The sequence below is a fragment of the Coturnix japonica genome, chromosome 20, assembly GCF_054131305.1.
Source record: "Coturnix japonica strain WE chromosome 20, WE-NBRP24, whole genome shotgun sequence".
In the NCBI taxonomy this organism is placed as follows: Eukaryota; Metazoa; Chordata; class Aves; order Galliformes; family Phasianidae; genus Coturnix; species Coturnix japonica.
Window position 1 is genome coordinate 7185315 of NC_140682.1, and position 25967 is coordinate 7211281.

The 25967-nt window shown below is 47.3% G+C and overlaps 2 protein-coding genes across 2 annotated transcripts in view; one reads left to right on the top strand and one right to left on the bottom strand.

Annotated features, from left to right (window-relative positions):
* LOC146757493 (uncharacterized) overlaps nt 1-25967 on the top strand; it is a gene marked incomplete at its 5' end in the record, with an annotated part of 360734 nt that overhangs the window by 46496 nt on the left and 288271 nt on the right. The window lies entirely within an intron of this gene.
* On the bottom strand, nt 23354-25466 carry LOC146757496 (olfactory receptor 14J1-like). Its single transcript, XM_085520654.1, has 3 exons — nt 25305-25466; nt 24770-24857; nt 23354-24312 (listed from the first exon to the last, which is right to left on the bottom strand). Exon 3 carries the CDS (start codon nt 24287-24289, stop codon nt 23354-23356), a length of 936 nt encoding a protein of 311 aa, XP_085376780.1. The 5' UTR covers nt 24290-24312; nt 24770-24857; nt 25305-25466.

Below are 25967 nucleotides of genomic sequence, written 5' to 3' on the forward strand. Positions count from 1 at the left end.
CAGGATGGATGTCATGACATCCCAACAGTGATTGACAAAATCACTGCCATGTCTCCACCAACTAGCAAGAAAGAGACACAATCTTTCCTGGGTGCAGTGGGCTTTTGGAGGATGCACATTCCAAACTACAGCCTCATTGTAAGCCCCCTTTATCAGGTGATGCAGAAGAAGAATGATTTTGCATAGGGCTCAGAGCAGCAGCAGTCTTTTGAACAGATTAAACAGGAGATAGCCTGTGCCGTGGACCTGGGGCCAGTACGGACTGGACAGGATGTAAAGAACATCCTCTATACTGCTGCTGGGGAGAAAGGTCCCACTTGGAGTTTGTGGCAAAGAGCCTCAGGAGGGACCCAAGGCTGACCCCTGGGATTTTGGAGCTGAGCGTACAAGGGGTCTGAAGAGTGCTACACTCCAACTGAGAAGGAGATCTTAGCCACGTATAAGGGGGCTCGGGCTGCTTCCGAAGTAGCTGGTACTGAAATGCAGCTCTTTCTGGCACCTCGACTGTCAATGATTAACCGGATGTTGAAAGGGGAGGTTCCCTCCACCCATCATGCTACCGATGCCACCTGGAGCAAGTGGATTGCACTGATTAGACAACAAGCGCGGATGGGGAACCTCAATCGTCCAGGAATTTTAGAAGTGATCATGAACTGGCTTGAAGATAAAAAGTTTGGAACATCACCAGGAGAAGAGGTGTCATGTGCTAAAGCGGCCCCACCATATATCGAACTACCAGAAAATGAAAAGAAATATGCTCTTTTCACTGATGGATCATTTCATATTGTAGGGAAGCATCGGAGATGGAAAGCTGCTGTTTGGAGCCCCACACGACAGGTCGCAGAGGCCACCGAAGGTGAATCAAGTCAGTTTGCAGAGGTAAAAGCTGTCCAGCTGACCTTAGATGTGGCTGAACGGGAGAGGTGGCCAATGCTTTATCTTTATACTGACTCATGGATGGTGGCAAATGCCTTATGGGGGTTGTTACAGCAGTGGGAACAAAATAACTGGCAACGGAGGTGTAAACCTATTTGGGCTGCTGAACTGTAGAAAAACATAACTGCTCAAAAAAAAGATATGATTGTAAAGGTGTGTCATGTGGATGCACACTTGCCCAAGAGTCGGGCTATTGCAGAACAACAAAACAACCATCAGGTAGATCGAGCTGCCAGAATTGAGGTGGCTCAGACAGACTTGGACTGGCGGAACAAGAGTGGATTATTTCAAGCTTGATGGTTCCATGAGACCTCAGGCCATCAAGGAATGGACATAACATATAACTGGGCTAGAGACTGAGGGGTGGACTTAACTATGGATGCTATTGCACTGGTTATTCATGACTGAGAATCATGTGCCATAATTAAACAAGCCAAGAATATGAAGCCTCTCTGGGGGGAAGGCCAAGGCAAAAGTATAACTATGGGGAGGAGTGACAGGTGAATGATGTCACCTTGCCAGGATCTCATAATGATAAGCGTTTTGTGCTTACCATGGTGGAAGCAACCACTGGGTGGCTTGAAACATACGCAGTACCCCATGCTACTGCCAGAAACACAATATTGGGTTGTTAGAAACAAGTCCTATAGAGACATGACACCTCAGAAAGAACTGAGTCTCATAATGGGACACATTTCAAAAATTCCCTTAATAAATACTTGGGCCAAAGTTCATGGCACTGAGTGGATTTATCATATCCCCTACCATGCACCAGCTTCTGGTAAAATTAAAAGATACAATGGGGTGTTGAAAACTATGTTGAAAGCAATGGGTGGTGGAACACTGAAGCACTGGGAAAAGCATTTGCATGTGGTGCAAGGATGCTGTTAAAGTTCATATCCCACATGTGACCTGTGTCTCATCACAGGATGTGGGGTGTGAGAAGGGCCCAGTCTGAACAAGCAGTCAATCCCAGTGAAACTCTGAACTTCAGATCTCTCAGTTCCAGTGCCCTCCTGTACACACTCTCCCATAGTTTGATGTTCTTTATGTTCTGCATAGCCCAGAAATGCACCCAGTGCTCCAGGTGAGGCTGTAGCAATGCAGAGCAAAGAGGGACAACCCTTTCTCCCACCCAGCTGGCAATAAATTGCTTGATGCTCTTTAGGGGACTGTTGGCCTTCTTGGCTGGCTGGGCACACTGCTGACTCACTTAAAATTTTATGTTGAGCAGGACCCCCAATCCTTTTCAGTCAGACATCTCTCATGTGTCCAATATACAGACAGTGTTTATGTCCAGGGTTGCCCATACCCAGGTGCACAATCAGGCACTTGTTCTTGTTATGCGTTATGCACTTGGTGCTTAGTACCAACTGGTACCCACTTCTCTGACTTGTCCGCATCTCTCTGCAAGTCCTCTCCACCCTCAGTGGAGGCAACAGCACCTCCTCATCTGGTCTCATCAGCAAACTTGCTCAGAACATCTTCTAGTCCTGCATTCAAGTCATCTGCATAAACATGAAAGGAAAGTGGCCCTAAAATGGAACCCTGGGGAACTCTGGAAGTGACCATCTACCAGCCCGATGGAACCCACTGACTATAATCCTTTGGGACAGAACTACTGGCCAACTGCTCACCCACCACTGCTGGTGAACCTGAAAGGCAAAATGTCAGCGTGCTGGGACAAACAGACAAACACCAATATAGTTACATATAGCCACGTCAATTTATTGCCCGAAAAGCCATGATTTTAAAGGAGACAGACAAGGGTGTCCAAAAATCACACACGCTAATTGGAAGAAAGCTACTGCAATAACAACCCTATAACCCCCCTTCAAAGCCACGAGCCATTCATTCTTTTCCTAGAGATGTCCTTTGTTCTCATGCTGTTTATCCTGCTCCGCAGCTGCAGCTCTGTGAACTCCTTCTCTCAATCCATGGCTGCTGCTCTGTAAAATTCTTCTTGTATTACAACACACCACGTTCTGTTTCTGTCTAGCTGTATGCAGGAATTTCTGTCCAGAAGGGTGCTGGAGAAATAGTATCAAAAGCTCTACTGAAATCCTCAAGGATTACATCAACTGCCTTCCCTTGTTTAGCTCAATGGATAAAGGTATCATAAAAAGACCTGAAATTAAATAGGACCTTCCTCTCAGGATCTTGTGTTGTCTGTGACCTGTCCTTCAGTGGTTTTTCCATAACTCCCACCATCATTTTCTCCATAATTTTACCAAGCACTGTAGTGAGACTGACAGGTCCATAGTTGCCCGTGTCATCTTTCTTGCTCTTCCGTACGATGTGACAACATTTGCCAGCTTCCTGTCAACTGGTATGACCCTAGATTTATTAGATGCCATTGAAATGTGAGCCCAGAGCATGCTAAAGTGTCATCAGTGCAAGAACGTAGATGTGCCATAGCTTTGCAATGCCTTGAAATCCAGACTATGCCACAGATGGAGCAGAGAGGAAAATCTGCCTCTTCTGTTCTGAGCTCATCGTTTTGATAAGCTGAATATCACTACACACTCCATGAGGTCAGGTGCAAAAGACACACTGGGTGCCCTAAGCACGTGGCTGAGGTGGTATTTAGGATGGCCAAGAATACCTCCCTTCTGGCCCTCAGCTGATGCTCCAGAAGGAGGTGTCTATCTCATAGATTTTCCGTCACAGTTTACAAGCACTAGCACAAAACTAGGATCACCCAAGGCACCTTGGGCATCACTGAGAGACTGTGTACGAGCAGTGCAGTCCCTGTGGAATAAAAACCAAGGATTCAGATGAGGGACTCACACACAGACACCTCACTGTGCACATCTGAGCTCAGCTAGGTGAACTTGCAGCCCCCGTGGTTCTTTGAAAAACTGATCCCAATTAAGCCCCAGGGTTTCCATCTGAGGATGAGATGCCTAACGCTAGAATAAGGATGGGATGGTCTGTTGATAACAGGACAAATGGAAATGGATTTAAATTAAAAAGGGGAGACATAGGTTAGATGTGAGGAACCTATTTTTTTACACAGCAACACTGGAAAAAGTTGCCCTCAGAGGCTGTGCATGCCCAATGGATGGGATCCTGGGTTTACTCTGGGTTTACCCTCACGTCAATCCAGGTTTCTACTCATACTTTTCTCTAGGTGAACTCTCACTTTACTCAAGGTTTTACTCACAATTTACCATCAGGGTGTGTGATCGGGAGATGGGCTGGTGGAGTGACTTGCTGGCATCCCCGAGGGAAGGCTGCCAGGCAGATACCCCCAGAAAAGTGGTTGACTCCCTGCCCTGTCACAGTCAGACAGACCTGACTGATGAGGAGGGTTGGAAGAGAGTCCCAACTCAACATCACAGGAGCCCCCCCATGACTGCCTAGCCCTCGACCCCTGATCCATCTAAGCAACAGGTTTGACACTCTGAAATCTGAAGGAGATAAGAATGGGGAGGCAATGGAGGATCTGCCTAGGAGGGAGCCTAATGCAAGGCAGTCACTAACAAGCCTTGTGACTTCCTCTGCCATGAAAGAAAGAAGGGTGGCCGTGGTGGGTGACTCCCTTCTCAGAGGAATAGAGGGCCCCATTTGCAGACTGGACCCGAGTTGTCAGGAAGTCTGCTGCCTTCTTGGCTTCAGGTCAGGGACATAATGAGGAAACTCCCAATGCTGGTTAGGTCCACTGATTATTTTCCACTACTCATAGTTTAGGTGGGCAGTGATGAAATTTCTTAGAGAAGCCTACAAACTATGGGATGAGATTTCAGGAATTTAGGCCATTTAGTTCACAGAGTGTGAGATCAAGTGATTTTTTGTTCTATACCTTCAGGGGCAGTGAGGGACACAGAGCAGGCTTGGAAAGCAAAGCAATGAACAATTGTCTCAGAGGTTGGTACTGAGACAGAAACTTTGAGTTCTTTGATCACAGGGCAGTTTACTTGGCCCATGGCCTGTTATCCATGAATGGAACCCAACTGTCTCAAAGGGGGAAGTGAATCCTAGCACAGACGGTAGCAGGGCTTATCGAAAGAGCTTTAAACTAGCTACGATGGGGGAGGGGACCAAACAGGGCTTACCAGAGATAAGCCTAGGGAAACGCTGTTTGTGTTGGGAGAGAGGCAGATGCCTCAGCTGAAGTGTCTACACCAACACAAGGAGCTTGGTCAACAAGCAGGAGGAGCTGGAAGCAAATGTGCATCTGACAAACCATAACCTAGTTGCTATTACTGACCCATGGTGGGACCACTGCCATGACTGGAGTGCTGTGATGGATGGTTACAAGCTCTTCAGAAGGGATAGAGGAGGAAGGAAGGGTGGTGGTGTGGCCCTTTATATTAAAGAGAGTTTTGATGTTGAAGAGCTTGGGCTTCAGAATGAAGTGCATGTTTGTAAGGATCAGGGGAAAGGCCTGTAAGTGTGACATCTTGCTAAAGGTTTCTTATAGACCGCCTAATTGATGGGTGAGGCATTCTATGAGCAGCTTACTGAAGTCGCACGATCGCCAGCACTCATTTTCTTGGGAGACTACAACTTCTCTGATATATGCTGGGAATATAATAAATAGCAGAGGAATCAGTCCAAGAGGTTTATAGATTGCACGCAAGACAGCTTCCTTACGCAGCTGGTATGAAGTCCTACCAGGGGCGGTTCCTTGCTAGACCTGCTCTTCACTAACAGTGAAGGACTGGTAGGAGTTGAGAAGGTTGGGGACTGTCTTGGGCAGAGTGGCCATGAAATGGTAGAATTCTCTATTCTTGGAGATGTCAGAAGGGTGACTAGCAAAACTACTATCCTGAACTTCTAGAGGGCGGACTTTGACCTGTTCAGGACACTTGTAGCACAGGTCCCTTGGGAGTCGCTCCTTATGGGTAAAGGGGTCCAGGAAGCCTGGACACTCCTCAAGATGGAAATCTTAAAGGCACAAGATCAGGCTGTCCCTGAATGCCATAAGGTGAGCCATAGGGAAAGAAGACCAGTGCAGATGAACTGGGAAAAACTATTGAGACTAAGGAAGAAAAAGAGAATCTACGCCCTCTGGAAGAACGGACAGGATACTTGGGGAGATTACAAGGAAGTTGCTAAGGTATGAAGGGAGGAAGTTAGGAAGGCACATTACTTCCCTGTCCCTTAATCCATGCCCGGAGCTTCTCAGCCATGTCATTGTCAACTGTAAGCTCCATGCAGAGTTCAAGTGGGACACAGGGGGCACAGCCTTCTGCTGGGTGGATACAAGTGTTGGTTGAACTGGACGGGACAAGCCCTCCCACCATGCCCTCCTGGGAAAATGGCCACCCCAAGAATGGCAGTCTGCCTCCTCCATGACCCCATCTGAAATGCTCCTGCACTGATTGATTAAAGGGCTTTAAGCCAGGTCCGAAGTAGGAAGGGAGGGGAATTGGATGTGACAGAGAAGGGCTGAGGGATGTTGTTGCTGTTGGAGATTGAATGGAAAGCCTCTGAGTTGTTCCATAGGATTGTGTGAGGATTCCTCAGAGAAAGTCTTGTTGCCAATACCCCGTCCTAAATCTTATTGTGAACCCTCTGGGGGTAACCCCAACCTGCTGCTGCCCTAAAGTGCCTGTAGACCAGTGCGGGTAGCATGAGAAATTAACGGGACAAATCAAGAGAAAACCACAGAGCTTTGCATTTCATGCAGGCTGCTGCTTCTGAGCAAGGCCCTGAACATCAGTACCACAGTGTAGATGCAAGACCCAGACAGGCTAAATCAAAGCATGCTTCTGGAAGGGGATGCTTTCTGAAGAATCCTTACACTAATAAGAGGACCACAAACATTCACTCAGCGAACTCCAAATCTCTGTGCCTTTGCAGGCCTAGGGTCTTGTTCGGTTCACAGAGACATGGTGGGATGGTTCCCACCTGTGAACTGTAGCAAAGTAGGTACAGACTCTTCATTACGATTAGGCAATGAAGATGAAGAAAGGCTGCTGCCATCTGTGAGAGTGCACTGAGCTCTGTCTGGGGATGGCAGAGGAGCCACCTGAATACTGATGGAAAGGTTTCAAAATGAAGAGCAGCAGATTCTGTTCCTTGCTTCCTGATCAGGAAGAACAAGAAGAGGGGACAGGCAGGAATCTGAGTTACAGCTCAGATGAATTTTTTTTCTTCAGACTGCCTGCTATGGTGCAGTGTTTTGGTTCTAGGAGAAAACCATTGATAACACTCTGATGTTTACAGCTGCTGCTAAGCAGTGTTGTACGGAGCCAAGGCCATGGTCAGTAAAGGGCACATGGAGCTGGGAGGGAACAGAGTGAGGACAGCTGACTGATAGTGGCCAAAGGGACGTTCTCAATCAGCTGACAGCAAGCAGAAATTGTATTGAAATGGGTGGGAGTTCATCTCAGTCTCTTCACTGCCCAGGGCCCAGCTGAGCATCAGTCTGGTGGTGCTGAGCAAGTGCTTGTGCATCAGTTGTTACATACAATTCCATATCAACGGATATATAGTGATAACTATTACTCCTCTTCTTTTATCTCTCTTAGTAAACTGCTTTGTTACAACCCAGAAGTTGTATTTTTTTTCCCAGTTCTCATCCCCAACCCACTGGGAATGGGGCAGTGCAAAAAGCACTGTGAGCTGCTGAGCCACATGTTGGGTTTAACAACCACTGTCATTTTGGTGCCTGATGTGAGACTCCAAGGGTTGAGATAACGGCACATCTGTCCTTAGCAGATAGGGCTTTGTGGGAGCTGGAGAAGTGCAGGCCATGGTGCTGATATGTGTGGATGTGCTCCCTATGTGTGGAGCTTGTTGAGTCTTCTCATGAAGCTTCACTGCACAGCTCCTTACTTGGTGCTTGGTTGCTGGATTAGGGTATTTATTTTGCTATGCTGTTTGACCTCAGTTTGTACCACGATAAAATTGGCAGCTGACAAAGTGAAGTTTTGTGCACATTCAGCTCTGCGGTCATCTTTGGGTTTTGGAAGTAACATTGTCCATATGATTAGGAATTACACATTTTACATTGTCGCCTCTGTGAGTCCGGGGGTGTACTGGATATTGTGTTGAGGGACATGGTTTAGTGGGAGCTATTGGTAATAGGTGAACAGTTGGACTGGATGATCTTTCAGGCCTTTTCCAGCCTTGGTGATTCTATGAATCTATGATTGAGGTTAAACAATTATTCAGGAATATCACTGAGAGATCTGCCCCAAGGTGAGAAGGCTGTGCATGGCAGGGGGTGTGGGACGGTCTGGGCAGCTGCCTGGAGCGGTGGGCACCCCCAGGGCTTTGGAAGTTCATCTCCGAGCAAATGCAGGATCCTGAGAAACTGGTAGAATATTGGAGACAGGTCTGCTGTGGCACTGGTAATCCTAAACAGGCACAAATGACTGCAGTGTGCCAGGGCCTGGCCCACACCTACTGAGCTGTGTTCAACACTATTCAGCATCTTCAAGGGGAAGAGAGCTGGATCTGCTGACATTGCTGCAGCCTCTGCAACTCCTGGCACAGTCCCTGCAATAGCTCCAAGGTTTTGCTACACATCCTGCAGTTGCTCCAAGCTCTGGACAGATCCCACTGTCACTCCACCCCTCATAAGGAGCTCTGCGGTCACTTATGCTACAGGTCCTGTAGCTGTTCCAAGTATTGAGATAAGAAAATTAAGCAAACCCCTGAGTGCTGCTGTAGAGACGACGGGACTGCTGTGAGACACACAAGACCTTCAGGCCTGTACAAATGAGAGGACTCAAATCCTCTGTGCACTGTGGCAGTGTAAAGAGAGGAGGAATGAAAAGAACTAGTTGTGCTTCTATCTGTAGCTGTTCCTTCCCCAAATCCAGACAAAGTTGGATAAGAGCTAAGGAAAAGCGTATTTTGAATGCTATTTATTTATCTCTTAACCTATTCGGGGAATCTGGTTCCATGTTTACATGAGCTCTTGGAGTGAGAAAATGGATAGTAGGTGGGAAAGAAGTGAAATAAATTTTTATTTATAAGTTCAATAACATTCTTTTTTGCACGTTGCTATATCTCACATAATCAAACACTCAAAGATGCATAAAACATGAAGAACCATCACTGGGAATCCTGCAAGGAAGATGTGCACTTTATTGAAGCTGGAACAGTGCTTATTGCAAAACCTTCCTGAGAGAATGCTTGATCTCCCTGTTCCTCATGCTGTAGATAATAGGGTTCAGTGTTGGAGGAACCACTGAGTACAGAAGTGCCACTGTCAGATCCAGGAGTGGGGAGGAAGTGGAGGGGGGCTTCAGGTAGGCAATAAAGGCAGTGATGAGAAAGAGAGAGACCACAGCCAGATGAGGGAGGCACGTGGAGAAGGCTTTGTGCCGTCCCTGCTCAGAGGGCATTCTCAGCACGGCCATGAAGATCTGCACATAGGACACAACAATGAAAACAAAGCAACCAAAGACTAAACAAGCACTAAAAATGATAAGCACAACTTCCCTGAGGTAGGAGCCAGAGCAGGAGAGCTTGAGGATCTGGGGGATTTCACAGAAAAACTGGTTGACAACATTGCCTTGGCAGAGAGGCAGTGAAAATGTACTGGCAGTGTGCAGCAGGGAATTGAGAACCCCAGCGCCCCAGGCAGCTGCTGCCATGGTGGCACAAGCTCTGCTGTCCATCAAGGTCCCGTAGTGCAGGGGCTTGCAGATGGCAATGTAGCGGTCATAGGACATGATGGTGAGAAGGGAATACTCTGCTGACAGGAAGAAGAGAAAGAAAAAGAGCTGTGCAGCACATCCTGTGTAGGAGATGGCTCTGGTGTCCCAGAGGGCGTTGGCCATGGCTTTGGGGAGAGTGGTGGAGATGCAGCCCAGGTCGAGGAGGGCCAGGTTGAGGAGGAAGAAGTACATGGGGGTGTGCAGGCGGTGGTCGCAGGCTACGGCTGTGCTGATGAGGCCGTTGCCCAGGAGGGCAGCCAGGTAGATGCCCAGGAAGAGCCAGAAGTGCAGGAGCTGCAGCTGCCGCGTGTCTGCCAACGGCAGCAGGAGGAACTCGCTGATGGAGCTGCTGTTGGACATCTGCTGTTCCTGGACATGGGGAGTCATCCCAGAAGAAAATAAAAGAAAGTTAGATGAGATTTCTCTTGGCACAAACCTGTACTGTTCCTTGGTGACCTTCCTCCTGCTGTATCATCCAATCCTTTTTCATTTTCCAATGGAAATGTTGGTTCAGATCCATGGCCTAAGATTGTTGTCATGAGTTGGAATGTGGATGGAAGAGGAGAGGAGAAGAGGCCTCTGCTGGTCGGCTCTGGAGGAGGCGACCCTGAACCACCCAGGTGGGTACACTGTAAAGTGACAGGAGCGCTCAGTTTTACTTGTAGAATGTGACGTCTTAGCATCTCTCCACATCATCTCCCTGGGCAGATGCTCTTTCTGGTAACGGAGAGATGCTAAGGCAAATACTTGCGTCCTGCAGGGCAGTTCACAGCTTGGAAGGACCTCTGTCTTATAGAGAGAACCAAGTGTCCTAATGATGGAGTCTCATTAAAAGAAATGCAGCTCATTTCCCAGCCGCACAGAATGTGTTGTCCACAGCCCTCAGCAGCTGCTCTCAGCCCGTGTGCTGGAGAAGGAAATGAGCTCACGCCTGGAGAGATGCAGCTCTGCTCTGCTGGAGCTCTGGCTGCAGAGGAGGCGGTTCAAACCTGATGCTCATTGTGTCCATCGAGCCAGAAAAGGCTGATGGAGCATGAGGATGCTGCTCACAAACCCACTCATCTCCAAAGCTACAGCACAGCAGTCTCAGTGCTGTGTTAATATATACAGCTTGTCTCTCATTTCTCCGGTCATCCCTACCCTAACGGTAGGAAAATGAACAAAAGGCAGGAATTCCCATGTTTGGTCCTCTTTTTTTTTTTAAGTCCCTTCTGCAATGCCCCGAGCAGGCAGTGCAGCTGTAAGCCTCCAGCCTCATTCAGCACCCCGAGCAGCAAAAGGCCCCAGTGCTGCTGGGGGGCTCCTTCTCCCCCCCCCCACGTCTCCCTACAGATACCTGTTCAGCTCCTCGGACAGGCTGAGTGCTGAGCCTGGCTGGCGGCTGAGTCCCTGCCCAGGCACAGTGCCCTGGGATGCAGGGATTTTGGCTCTGCAGGACACCTTTACACTTCCATAGGGACGGGATTCAACTGAATCCATTCAGGCATCTTATCCTGAGGTTGTAGTCCTGGTTCCTGGAGGGGGCTTAGCTCCCTCCCATGCCTCCCACACACCCAGCTGGACCAGCACTGACCACAAATCTGGCCACAAGCATCTGGCCCCCTGCATCCCTCCTCCTGCACAGCCTTCTTTCTCCTCCATTGCCATTCATTCCCATCTTTGCCTGTTGCAGTCACTCTCCAGTTATCAGCTCTCACTGACTACATTTCCCTCTTGGATCCCCAATGCTACCCCCATGCTGGCTGTACCTCCCTCTCCCTGGCAGAGCTGCCATCTGTCACACGGGTTGTGCTGCACTCAGTGACATCTCGGTGCCTGCTGTAAGACAAAGTACCCTTAAATAGGACATCTCCTTTTTTGGGCAGTGATCCTTGAAACCGTCATCTGCAACACTGAGACCTCCCTAAGGAGCAGTTCAGGCCTTGAAGACTTGAGGGAAATGGCTTGTTAGGTCTTTCTGCACTGTAATGAACCCCACAGCGTATGTGGTGTACATGAACTTTGTGGACTGAGAGAAGACTGCTGTAAGGAAACGATGGAGGTACAGACAAAATGCTGTCCAGAAATGTTTGAGAAAGTTGGAGCTGTAATTGGTCCCTGTGGGGCCATTGCCAACAAAGTCTCCCCACAGCTGTGTTTGAGCAGATAATTGGAGGCTGTTATTACAGGCAGGCCTTCATCTTTTTGCTTAGCACCACTACTATGGCAAAGTGGGCTACAAACTTCAGTTCAAGATGATGAGCACAACACCAAGAGATGGTAGCCTGACAATCACACCTGGTTTGACTCAGATGGTATTGGCTATTCTCTCTTCTCAGTTGGCAAAGCACAAAGAGAAGTTTGTTACTGTCAGACTTTCGCTCTTTCTACTGCCACTATTGATGGAGGGTAGTTAGGGACACCAGACTCTCCTGAAATAAATTCTCATTTTGCAGTTTTTCATATACAGGCAGTTGGCCATGAAAACCACAGAGCCCACTGGCTATGTGCTACACCATGTCAGCTTCTACGAAGCCGGTGAAACATTAGGACAAGTGAGGCTCTTCTTGAGATACTCCTTTAAAGAATTAAGAATAATTTGTATTGTTGTCCAGGCTGAGTGGCTTCTAGTAGACTCCCACAGTGACATCCACTTTATTTCCTTGACCCTTAATGAGTATGAAAGTAGGAATTGGGTAAATAAGGCCCTTTCAGGAAGATGAAATATCTTAGGCTTTGGGGAATATCAGAAGAAAAGGATCAGTGGGACACGTCGACATTGCTATAGTTACAATTCAACTGGGTCTACAGTTAAGACAATATAGCTGGGTACACATAAGGGAAAGGTAGCCAAAGAAACTGGTTTTGACTGATTGAGTAGAGGATATGGGTCAGAGCAACCTGAGGAAGACTTCTGACTTCATCCCAACAACCACCTGCGTGAGACCCCCACTATGGACTGTGCACGCGTCAGTAGGAGGGACATCATGTAAATGAGTTCCCCAAAAAACAATGAATGTGTTAATGATATCGAGGAAATCTGTTGAATATGTATACACTTCCTCTATAACTTTCTAATGCTTCTGTCCATTGACGCACATGATTGGAGGAGTGATCCCTCTGTGCCCAGAGCTGAATAAACACATACCTGATTTATAACCTAATTCTGGATATAGAGTTTGATTCCGCATGTCACAATCTCTACAGCCACATCTCCTACATCTGCCTCTGATCTTATGGCCCAGGTAATACAAGAGGGGGCATTACTTTTGAAGCAGATCTTATCTGACTTAACAGTTGGATGTCCTGAGTGGTCATTTCTAACATAAATGATGCCATGATGGGGAGATCGCTGCAGGGGAGGCTGTTGGTTGAGCAGCCTGAGAACTCAGACCGCATCACATTTCACTTGCTCAGTTTGACTGCTACAAAAGCCTGAGTATTTCGTTTTAGATGTCATCAAACCAGCCAACGGGGTTTCCTGAGGAGAACCTTTCATATGAAATTGCTATTAAGTGTCATCCACATGCTTTGCACTGATCTCAAAGAAGATTAGAGGTGATCATGGACTGGCATGAAGGCAAAAAGTTTGGAGCATCACCAGCAGAAGAGGTGTCATGTGCTAAAGAGGCCCCTCCATTCAATGAACTACTAGAAAATGAAAAGAAGCGTGCCCTATTCACTGATGGATCATGTCTCATTGTGGGGAAGCACTGCATATGGAAAGCTGCAGTGTGGAGCCCCACACAACAGGTTGCAGAAGGCACTGAAGGTAAAGGAGAATCAAGTCAGTTTACAGAGGTAAAGGATGTCCAGCTTGCCTTAGATGCAGCTGAATGGGAGAGGTTGCAAATGCCTTATCTTTATCCTGAATCATGGATGGTGGTGAATGCCTTATGGGGGTGGTTACAACAGTGGGAACAAAATAACTGGCAATGGAGGGGTAAACCTATTTGGGCTGCTGAATGTTGGAAGGACATTGATGCCCGAACAAAAGATATGGTTGTAAAGGTGCTTCACGTGGATGCACACGTGCCAAAGAGTTGGGCTACTGAAGAACAACAAAACAACCATCAGGTGGATTGAGCTGCCAGAATTGAGGTGACTCAAATTGACTTGGACTGGCAGAATAAGGGTGAATTATTTCTAGCTCAATGGGCCCATGAGACCTCGGGCCATCAAGGACATATAAGTGGGCTAGAGACCGAGGGGTGGACTTAACTATGGATGCTATTGCACAGATTATTCATGACTGTGAAACATGTGCCATAATTAAACAAGCCAAGAGGATGAAACCTCTCTGGGGAGAAGGGAGAAGGAGAAAGTATAAATATGGGGAGGTGTGGCAGGTTGATGATATCACATTGCCACAATCTCACAATGGTAAGTGTTATGTGCTTACCATGGTGGAAACAACCACTGGGTGGCTTAAAACATACGCAGTACTCCATGCTACCGCCTGAAACACCATACTAGGTCTTGAGAAACAAGTCCTGTGACGACATGGCAACCCAGAAAGAACTGAATCTGATAATGGGTCTCCTTTTAAACATTCCCTTATAAATACTTGGGCCAAAGATCATGGCATTGAGTGGGATTATCGTATCCCCTACCATGCACCAGCCTCTGGTAAGGTTGAATGATACAATGGGTTGTTGAAAGCTGTGCTGAAAACAATGGGTGGTGGAACACTGAAGCACTGGGAGAAGCATTGGGTAGAAGCCACTTGGTTGGTCAATACTAGAGGATCTGTCAGTCGTGATGATTCTACCTGATCCATCCCCCTGCATACTGCAGAGGGAGATGAGGTCCCTGTAGTGCATGTAAAGAACATGTTGGGAAAAGCTGTTTGGGTCTTTCCAGCCTCTGGAAAGGGTGAAGTTCTCCATGGAACTGCTTTTCCCAGGGACCTGGGTGCACTTGGTGGGTGCTGCAGAAACACAGAGACGTCCAGTGTGTACCATAAGGGAATTTGATGCGGGGGGAGTGCAGTCAGTGATTCCATGTATATATACGTATATGGGTGTGTGTATATGTAACACATGTTAATTATTGTTTCTTCCTATACAGATAGTCATTTGAGGTAAAAGAAGTTCATCAACCCCTCTCTTTGATCGTGGCATCTCCTTTAAAATAAGGGGATTTGGAAGCTGAACTGTGACCCCAAGTCCTCCTTTGGGAAGAGAGGTGGGGCCATATGGAGGCAGGCGTGGTTTTAAGGGGGTGAGTGTAGCATTGCAGGTGGGGGTGGGGCCTAATAGAATTGACATGGCTTGATTGGGCGAGGCCCAGTAAGAAACCAATGACTGAGTCATGATGGAGCCCAAGAAGAAGGCAGAACCAACAGTGGGTGTCCAACTGGAAACTGAACTCTTGAATCAATGAATCGAGGCCAGCACTCCATGAAGGGCTCTATAAACCCTCAACATCCTCCAGATAATACCTAATAAGTTTATTAGATCCTTAATGATAATTTCATGGCACACTGTCATCTCCTTTGTGTGGGTTGGTTCTTCCCTGAATCACTCTGTATGGGTTTTAGTATCACCACAGGGCTTTATTTTATAGAAGACTTCCTGAAGGATAACAACAATGACCTTCATTTGTTTACTCCAAATTGCTTCATAAAAAGTCCACACCACAGTGAGTATTTGTGGACAAACCTGCCTATGCAGCTTCTGATCTCCTTGTTGCACAGCGTGTAGATCATGGGGTTCATTAAAGGGAAAATGACCGTATGGAAAAGTGCAATGACTTTTTCCATTGGTACAGCCTGGAAAGGGAAAAGGCTCTAACATATTGTGCACAATGCAGGGCACATGGAGGCCTGATTACACGGCCGTCTGCTTTGCTGAGGCTTGCAGAGATGGAATCTGGGAGGTCTGATACAAACAAGACAGTCTCACATTCCAGGCAAAGACAACCACCATTTTGTCCCCAAATTGTCTTGAAATGGCCCAAAATTGTCCCTAAGTTGACTCAAAGTGTCCTCTAATGTCCCCAAAATGATCAAAATTGACCCCAAATTGCCCCAAATTACCCCCAAATTCTCCAAAATTGGCCCCCAAATGTCCCTAAATCGACCCAAATTGACCTCTAGGCCTAAAATCACACCCACTGATTGGAAAAGGAAACCAGTTATGGAGCACTCCCATCTGTTGTGAGTCAATGGGGTGCATTCATCTGACAGCTGCAAAGCAGATTGCAATGGAACACCAAAAAACCTTTTTAGTCCATGGTGTCACTGCAGCCATCCCAAGGAATGGGGAATTCCATTCTGGATTTTCCCTGGAATGCATCAGTTAGAGTATTTTCTACACTAATCTATTCTCCCCAGCTGTCTTTCAGTGCAGATGAGGGTGCTGGGATAGCATTCAGACTTTCACTTTTCCTCACAGAAATTCTGTAATACATCCCAGTTCCTCACTGGGGCCATAAGAACATTGGAGATGTGAAGAAAAAACAATTATCTAAATATCTCTAATCAGTTAATCCATCATTAACCAGCCATGTGCCCAGCTGAGAGAGCAAAGTGCTCCTTAAAAACCTCACATCATGCCATGAAGCAGTCTTTAATTATCCATAAGATAATTAAGGTAGGGAAAGAGCACTGAGACCAAGGAGCCCAACCTTCAGCCCATCACCTCCTTTAATTAATCACAGAATAATTAAGATGGGGAAAAAGCACTGAGACCACAGAGTCCAACCTTCAGCTCATCTCCCCCTTTAATTAATCGTGGGATAATTAAGATAATTAGGCAACACCGAATGCTGTATTTATGCAGTTGAGCTCTGCTCTGAATGTCCCACTGACTCCCAACTCTGTCTATAAGCAGATTAATTGCATTAAATGCACCTCTGGGTTGATTCCTGGAATTGATTACCCCACAGAAACTCATAGAGACCCACAGAGACCCATAGTGTTGGAGTTGGGGCAGTATGTTTGGGCTGAGGTTGGAGGGTCCTTACAGATCACAGAACCACAGAATGGCCTGGGTTGGAAGGGTCCATAAGGATCACAGAACCATGGAAAGGTTGGGTTGGAAGGGTCCTTAAAGATCGTAGAGCCTTGGAACAGCTGGATTGGGTTGGGTTGCGATGAAAGGGTACTGACAGAATGGCATGGGTTGGAAAGGACCTCCAAGTGATCCATCCACATTGTTGCCCTGTGCTGGGAGAGCAGCACCGCCTGAGGCACTTTCCTTCCTCACTGAGCTCACTTTCTGAAGCCCACCCCATGCAGACATACATCATCAGCTTCAATACATACCTCCCTATCAAGACCTTGTGGGCAGTCCATCAGCCTGTTCTGAAGCCTTCACTCTTTTCCTCTCCCACACACTCATGCATATGTGGGCAAAGAAAAGTTGGTTAGAAAACGATAGAAAATCAAAGCCCCTTTGCATTGCATTTTAGGCTTCCACCCATGGAGCGGTGGAGTCACCGTCCCTGGAGGTGTTCCACCAGTGTGGGGCAGCGAGCAGTGCTAGTGGGCAATGGGTGGTTGGATGAGGGGATCGCTTGAAGTTCTTTTCCAGCCGTAATGACTCAGAGCTGGGGCTCAGTGAGGGCTGGCTACCCCTGAGAGGTGGGTGGTCTTTGGGATGGAGTTTTGTTTTGCCATTACAGTCAGATTGTAATGAGAAATAATTACCCATAGAGGTAATTGTTAAAGTTAGAGTTAGGGTTAGTGTTAGGGTTAGGGAGCCATCTCCATTGGTCTCTCCATACAAAGTGCCACATTGAGGTCCCATCCAATGCATGATTTTAAGATGGAGAACCTACCAGGACTGGTGCCCTGCTTGACATCTTCTTCTCCCAGGGAAGCAGTGGGGTTACTGTCCCTGCTGGTTTTCGAGGCACTGGGATGAGGTGCTATGAGATATTTTTCAGTAGCTCAATGGCAGTAATGATGATGTAAGGACGGCTGAACAGGATGGCCTTCTATGCCCTTTCCAACCTTGTGATTCTATGATCCTATGTTTATATCTGCTTAAGTGGATTATAATCTATGCTTCCAATATGAAAATGAGCTACCAGCCTCAGCCTTTCAGATTCTGAATGTACAGTTGGATATGGGGTTGCACAGAATGGAAACCCATCATCCACAGTTCTCCTCATCAGTTCATTTCCTCTCATAGAATCACAGAATCAAGAGGTTGGAAAGGACCTACAAGATCACCTAGTCCAACCATAATCCTCCCATTTCTTTAGCTACAACAAAGCATTAAACCATATCTTGTAGCTCCTCATCCAGACAACTCTTGAACACTGCCAGGGATGATGACTCCACCACTTCCCTGGGCAGCCATTCCAGTGCCTGACCACACTGAGACAAAAAGTTCCTTCTTATGTCTGGTCTAAGTTTCTTTTGGTACTAGTCTGCTGGCAGACGCATGCTTCAAGGAAGTGTCAAATGAACGCAATGTGTTTTTGTTGGTGATTGGTTGGTTGGTTGGTTGGTTTCTCCCTTTCTCTCTTTCCCCCAGAATCTGTCCCACCGGGCAGGGACAGGCATTGCCCACAGACACTGAGGCTGCTACTCCGTGTGATTTAAACAGCTCTGGACCCATGATCCCTCCCTGCACTCTGGGGTTGTTTCCAGTGATTCAGAGGAGATGGGAGATAAAGCTTATAAGCTTTTACAGTCATTTAAGTACTGAAAAATTACAGCGAGATTGCCCTGCAGTCCTCTCTTCTCACTGAGCTTCATTTGGTTTATGTGGGCGACATTTTGGAGCCTGGCCTGGTCATTTTGGGTGGCATCCCTTCCTTATACTACATGCACCGCTAAGCATGATACCATCAGTAAACACTGAATCTCGCTGTCTGCCTCATTTATAAAGATTCTGAAGAGTATGGGTTTCAAGTTAGGGACTGGGGGACCAAACTCATCATCAGACCCCACCTGGATGACACCAGCTTGCCCTGGAGAATCTACCTTGGCAGGTCCGTGTGCTAAGGAGCTGGACAGAACATGGTTTTGGAGAGTCAAACAGGCAGGTTCAACAAGTACCCAAGGTGGCCTTGCAAAACCAACTGGTTCTAGACATATTGCTGTTAAAAGAACCACAGGGTGTGAAAGATGTTGAACTGAGCTGAAGGAGAATGCTGTATCATCATCCACAGTGCCACCACTACCATAACTGAGGCACATCAAAACACAAAGGCAATCACCAAATGACTGGTGTGCTTTTTGAGTGATGCAGCAAAATGACTGATTTGATGGACTGATCCACTGGCCATGGATCACATCCCTGCTGAAATCATTGGGATGCAGAGGGTGGGGGAAATGGCTTGTGTGAATATCAGTCTTAGGATATGGTGTGGGTTTTTGTTTCTAATGGTAGAGCTTCTCATCTCTCTTCCTTTTCATCTGCTAACTGCTACATGCAGATCACAATTATTGAAGGAAACCACAGAATGTTTGAACCATAGGTTGGTGTATGGGATGAGATGTGAGTGTCTGTTCATGTGAGCTGGAACAATGCACTGAGAGACAATTAAGTCACATGGAGCAGCTGGGTGTCCCTTCCCTTTATTAGACTGATGTATCAGCCACTCCTGGAAGAGTCCTGAACAACAGCCCTGAAATGGTCAGGTTTCAGGACAAGGCCTGGTGTGACTTCCTTTGATTTGGATATAGCCCAGTGTCCAGGAATTAAGGCAACTCCAGTTCCAAATAGGGGCTGATGATATCTGATCTGCTTCCTTTGATATTATAACTAGTTGCTGGTTGGGAGGTCGGATTTGCCCTGCCTCTGCTGCTGGCCCTGCTTCTAGGTGTAGTTGTTTCCACTCTATGCTATGTGGAACATCCCTATCAGCAGGCTTGGTGCTGGATTCAGCACTGGTGATCTCATCACTCCCTTTAATTCCCCTTCTTCCTTTTTTTTTTTTTTTTTTTTTTCTTTTGGTACCTCTAATTGTTTTTACTAGCTCAAGTCTTACTTGAAGTTCCTATAAACCTGACAAGATGCCTCTTAACAAGGGACCAGCACGGCTGGACTTCAGTGCCTAGGGCAAGTAATGCTGTCCCAGACATATGCTTTTATTCCTAAAAGAATAATTAACTGGTATCATCCTCCTGGCTGGGTGGCTTATAGTCGACTCCCACTTTACTTCCCTGTCCGTTAGTCCATGCCCAGAGCATCTCAGCCATGTCCCTGTCAACTGTAAGCTTCATGCAGAGGTCAAGTGGGACACAGAGGGCACAGCCTTCTGCTGGGTGGATACAAGTGTTGGTTGAACTGGACGGGACAAGCCCTCCCACCATGCCCTCCTGGGAAAATGGCCACCCCAAGAATGGCAGTCTGCCTCCTCCATGACCCCATCTGAAATGCTCCTGCACTGATTGATTAAAGGGCTTTAAACCAGGTCCAAAGGGGGAAGGGAGGGGAATTGGATGTGACAGAGAAGGGCTGAGGGATGATGTTGCTGTTGGAGATTGCAAGGAAAGCCTCTGAGTTGTTCCATAGGACTGTGGGAGGATTCCTCAGAGAAGGTCTTATTGCCAATACCCCGTCCTAAATCTTACTGTGTACCCTCTGGGGGTAACCCCAACCTGCTGCTGCCCAAAATTGCCTGTAGACCAGTGCGGGTAGCATGAGAAATAAACGGGACAACTCAAGAGAAAACCACAGAGCTTTTCCTTTCATGCAGGCTTCTGCTTCTGAGCAAGGCCCTGAACATCAGTACCACAGTGTAGATGCAAGGCCCAGCCAGGCTAAATCAAAGCATGCTTCTGGAAGGGGATGCTTTCTGAAGAGTCTTTACGCTAATGAGACAACCACAAACATTCACTCAGCGAACTCCAAATCTCTGTGCCTTTGCGGGCCTAGGGTTTTGTTTGTCTCACAGAGACATGGTGGAATGGTTCTCACCTCTGAACTGTAGCAGAGCAGATATTGATTCTTTATGACGTATGGCCAAGGACAATTAGGAAAGGCTGCTGCCATCTGTGAGAGTGCACTGAGCTCTGCCTGGGGATGGCAGAGGAGCCAGCTGAGAACTGATGGAAAGGGCTCAGAGAGGAGAGCAGCAGATTCTGTTCCTTGCTTCCTGATCAGGAAGGACAAGAGGAGGAGGGGGACAGGCAGGTATCTGAGTTACAGCTGGGATGGAATTGTTTTCTTCAGGCTGCCTACTATGGTGCAGTTTTTTGTTTCTAAGAGAAAAACAATGGTGATAACACTCTGATGTTTACAGCTGCTGCTAAGCAGCATTGTACAGAGCCAAGGCCATGGTCAGTGGAGGGCTCAAGGAGCTGGGAGGGAACAGACTGCGCACAGCTGACTGGAAGTGGTCAAAGGGACATTTTGTAGCACCTGACAGCAAGCAGAAATTGTATTGAAAGGGGTGGCAGTTTATCTCACTCTCTTCTCTTCCCAGTGCCCAACTGAGCATCAGTCTGGTGATGCTGAGCGCTTGTGCATCAGTTGTTACTACTGCATATAAATGGTTATATAGTGATAACTATTACACCTCTGCTTTTATCTCTTTTTTCAAATTGCTTGGTTACAACCCACAAGTTGTACTTTTTTTCCCCAATTCTCATCCCCATCCCACTGGGAATGGGACAGTGCACAAAGCACTGTGTGCTGCTGAGCCACATGCTGGATTCAACAACCACCATCATTTTGGTGCCCGATGTGAGGCTCCAACGATTGAGATAACAGCACATCTGTCCTGAGTGAGTTAACACAGGTCTTTGTGGGAGCTGGAGAACTGCAGGCCATGATGCTGATTGTTTCCCCATTTGTGGAGCTTGTTGAGTCTTCTCATGAAGCTGCATTGCACAGCTCCTTGCTTGCTGCTTGTTTTCCTTGCTGTACTGTTTGCCAGCTCTGGGGGCTGGATTAGGGTATTTATTTTGGTATGCTGTTTGACTCTGGTTTATATCATGATAAAATTGGCAGCTGACAAAATGAAGTTTTGTGCACATTCATCTCTGATGTCATCTTTGAGTTATGGAAGTTATACTGTTGATAAGATTAGTAATTACACCCTTGACTTGGCCTCCTCAGGGAGTCTTGCTACGGAGGAGAGAAGGGATGACACTTTCCAGTAGTCCCTCAGACTCACTCTCACTTCTTTTTTTCCTGGAGATTGACAGCTAGTTCCAATAGCTCTTGAAAATTTTGACTATCCATTGGATGCTTACACCAGCACACTCCCACTGTTACGTGTCATTAATGTGTTTCAGCTTATGTTTCAGATTAAACAGTTATTCAGGAATATCAGTGAGAGATCTGCCCGAAGGTGAGAAGGCTCTGCATGGCAGGGGGTGTGGGATGGTCTGGGCAGCTGCCTGGAGCGGTGGGCACCCCCAGGGCTTTGGAACTTCATCTCTGAGCAACTGCAGGATCCTGAGAAACTGGTAGAATATTGGGGACAGGTCTGCTGTGGCACTGGTAGCCCCCAAGAAACACACATGACTGCGGTGTGCCAGATCCAGAGAGCTGGAAATGCTGACAGTGCTGCAGCCTCTGCAACTCTTGGCACAGACCCTGCAGCAGCTCCAAGGTTTTGCCACATGTCCTGCGTTTGCTCCATGCTCTGGACAGATCCCGCTGTCACTCATCCCCTCATAATGAGCTCTGCAGTCACTCCTGCTACAGGTCCTGTAGCTGTTCCAAGTATTGCTATAAGAAAATGAAACAAATTCCTCCCAAGGGAGGTGCACTGTGCCAGGAGGTACAGCCCTGTGGTCACTCCAACCCCTCCAATGAGCCCAGTGGCTGCTAAAACTTCAATCTCAGGTCCTGCGGTGATTCCAGCTCTGGCAATGAGCTCTGCAGTTGCTCCAACTCCTGCAACAGCCCAACAGTCACTTCAGTTCCTACAGTGAATACTATGGCAGTTAAAACCCCTGAAACTAGTTCTGAACATGCAAACAGAAAAACATAAGAATTAGTTCATATATGTTTGCAAATGCATATATTGTATATGTGTGAAAATATACTAAATATATTATATATGTATAAATACATTTGTCAAAACTATTATCCTTTTCTTTTTCTCTTTTTTCTTCTTCTTTTTCTTCTTTTTCTTCTCTCTCTCTCTTCTTTTTTTTTTTTTTTTTTTTCCTCTTTTCTCTTTATCTCAACCCATAAACCTTTAACCACAGCACTGCCCCGAGTCTCTTACTGATCTCCTTGGGACTATTCAATCTGATCCGGTCACACACTGAAGAGCACCAGAATATCTTGAAGTCTTCTCAGGGAGCAGCTCCTGAGGTATATTCCTTACACCAGCTTTGGAAGAGGCCTCCAGTTCTCTGGGCCTGCTCTGAAGGAGCCCTCTTGTTATGGCAGTGCCAGCAAGGAGACCAGCCCTGACACAGCCGTTCGTATTGCCGGATACTGACTGCAGCCCTGGATTGCTGCTGTAGAGGCAACAGGACTGTCATGAGACACAGAAGACCTTCAGGACTGCACAAATGAGAGGGCTTGAGAGCACTGTGGTGGTGTAGAGATCAGAAATGAAAAGAGCACGTTGAGCTGATATCTGCGGCTGTACCTCCCCAAATCCAGACAAAGTAGGAAGAAAGAAAAGCTAAGTAAACATCAATTTTGAAAGCTTTTTAGGTATCATATAACGTATTCGGGGAATCTGGTTACATGTTTACATGAGCTCTTGGAGTGAAAAAAATGCAAATTAAGTAGGAAAGAAGTGAAATAAATTTTTATTTATAAGTTCAATAACATTTATTTTTTTTTTTGCACATTGCTATATCTCACATAAGCAAACAATCAAAGATGCATAAAACATAAAGAACCATCACTGGGAATCATATGAGGAAGTTGTGCATTTTATGGAAGCTGGAATAGTGTGTACTGCAGCAACTTCCTGAGAGCGTGCTTGATCTCCCTGTTCCTCATGCTGTAGATAACAGGGTTCAGGGTTGGAGGAACCACTGCATACAGAAGTGCCACTGTCAGATCCAGGAGTGGGGAGGAAGTGGACGGGGGCTTCAGGTAGGCAAAAGCGGCAGTGCTGACAAACAGGAAGACCACGGCCCGGTGAGGGAGGCACGTGGAGAAGGCTTTGTGCCGTCCCTGCTCAGAGGGCATCCTCAGCACAGCCATGAAGATCTGCACATAGGACACCAATATGAAAACAAAACACCCAAAGGCTAAACTGGCACTAAAAACCAGAAGCACAACTTCCCTGAGATTTGATTCTGAGCAGGAGAGCTTGAGGATCTGAGGGATTTCACAGAAAAACTGGTTGACAACATTGCCTTGGCAGAGAGGCAGTGAAAATGTACTGGCAGTGTGCAGCAGGGAATAGAGAACCCCAGTGCCCCAGGCAGCTGCTGCCATGGTGGCACAAGCTCTGCTGTCCATCAAGGTCCCGTAGTGCAGGGGCTTGCAGATGGCAACGTAGCGGTCATAGGACATGATGGTGAGAAGGGACAACTCTGCTGAGATGAAGAAGAGAAAGAAAAAGACCTGTGCAGCACATCCTGTATAGGAGATGGCACTGGTGTCCCAGAGGGTGTTGGCGATGGCTTTGGGGAGAGTGGTGGAGATGCAGCCCAGGTCGAGGAGGGCCAGGTTGAGGAGGAAGAAGTACATGGGGGTGTGCAGGCGGCGGTCGCAGGCTACGGCTGTGCTGATGAGGCCGTTGCCCAGGAGGGCAGCCAGGTAGATGCCCAGGAAGAGCCAGAAGTGCAGGAGCTGCAGCTGCCGCGTGTCTGCCAACGGCAGCAGGAGGAACTCGCTGATGGAGCTGCTGTTGGGCATCTGCTGTTGTTGGGCTTGGAGTCCTGCTCAGAGTGCAGAAGATAATGACAAGTCCAGACCATTCTCAGAGACACTCCTTCTGCTATACCATAATTTTTTCCTTTCCCTTCGGAAAATGATCATTATTGTGAACTTCACCATCCCTTAAAAAGAAGTAGATTAGGGAGCTCTTATTTTCTTCTCATTTCCTAATCACGTCACAGCCTCCTGCATATTTTCCTCTATGCTCTTTGGGACCCCAGCCCCTGCCTCTGTGTACTTCAATCAAGAAATCTGCCTGTTTGCAGGAGACATCAACTATTAATGTCTGCAGAAAACAACGATAAGTTAAACTGATTGATTCCTTTTCGAAAGAAGAGGCTGAAAGTACAACCTGTGTGACTGTTCACAAAAGAAAAAAAACAACAACAAAAACAACAAAAAAGATGGATTGATAAAAAATATTTGTGAGTTGAAGAGCTGTTTTTAAGTTAGACATACCTTTTTAGATTTCTGCCACAATCCTCTTTCCTTCTTTCAGAACAGGAAATGGAAACCCCCTGCCTTGGCTCTCCTTTTGCAATGGACCCTAGGAAACATAGTGTTGTGCAGTGGAGCTGTGATCCCCCTGCCCCAGGCAGCAGCTGTGGCAGCACAAGCCCTGCCGGGGCTCCTCCCCCCATCCGTCTCCCCGCAGCGCCCTGGGCAGCTCCCCGGGCAGGCTGAGTGCTGAGCCTGGCAGGCGGCAGAGTCCCATACCCGGCACACAGCCCCTGGGGCACAGCAGGGACCCTGCTCTGCAGAACAGCCCTGGGCACCCACCTGCAGCCCCGGCTGCACAGCCTGCAGCTGTGCTGGGACACGCAGCCCTCAGGGCTTTTCTTTCATACTGCAGCACTGAAGCCCTCAGCTGGAGCAGAAGGCTATTAACACAGTAAAGGAACATGCAGTGCCTGCAGCCAGATCTGCTACGGGATGTCCCAGATTAAGTGAAACTTCTATGAAAAGCATCTGCATGGTCTGTAGTGAGACTTACCATTTCTTGTTCTGTGAGTAACTCTCCTGCTGTGCTCTCACAGCCTGCTCACACCGTACACATCCTGGAAGCTCTTTCCCCTTTCTCTTCTCTCTGTCTGTCACTTGCAGTCTGTGCTGTGCACAACAGCAGCTCCTGGGCACAGCTGTCTCTCTGCAGCACTGCCCACTTGTATGAGCTCCCTGTGTCCCAGGAGCCCAGCCTAGCTTGGCACATCTGAGGATTTGAGTTTCTCTTCCTCACTGCTTCCCCAGGAGATTTCCCTGGGGCTACAGAGCAGAAACCTTCTGATAGACAGCAGGCTCATCTCTGCTAAATGCACTTGGATGTCAGATCCGTTATTCACCAGTTGAACGACTGATTCCAAAAGCATGGCTTTGAGTTGTGGAATCAAACTCTATAACCCAGAGTTAGGTTTTAAATTAGGAAGTCTACTTATTAGTCTCTTATTAGTCACCTGGTGTAAGGGGATCACTTTTATCTTGCATACCTGTAAGCAGAAGTGTTATATATTTGAAAACCAAACTGAAACATATCCAACAAATTTCCTGGAACTCATCTTCATATTCATTATTTTCCTGGAACTCATTTACATTCTGCCTGCGTGTACCAGGGGGTGGACACATGTGCAGGACATATGGGTCACGGTTATTCATTGCGTGT

Bases quoted from the DNA above. Each gene is read 5' to 3' on its own strand.
- LOC146757496 (XM_085520654.1), bottom strand. From the start codon at position 24,289: ATGCCCAACAGCAGCTCCATCAGCGAGTTCCTCCTGCTGCCGTTGGCA.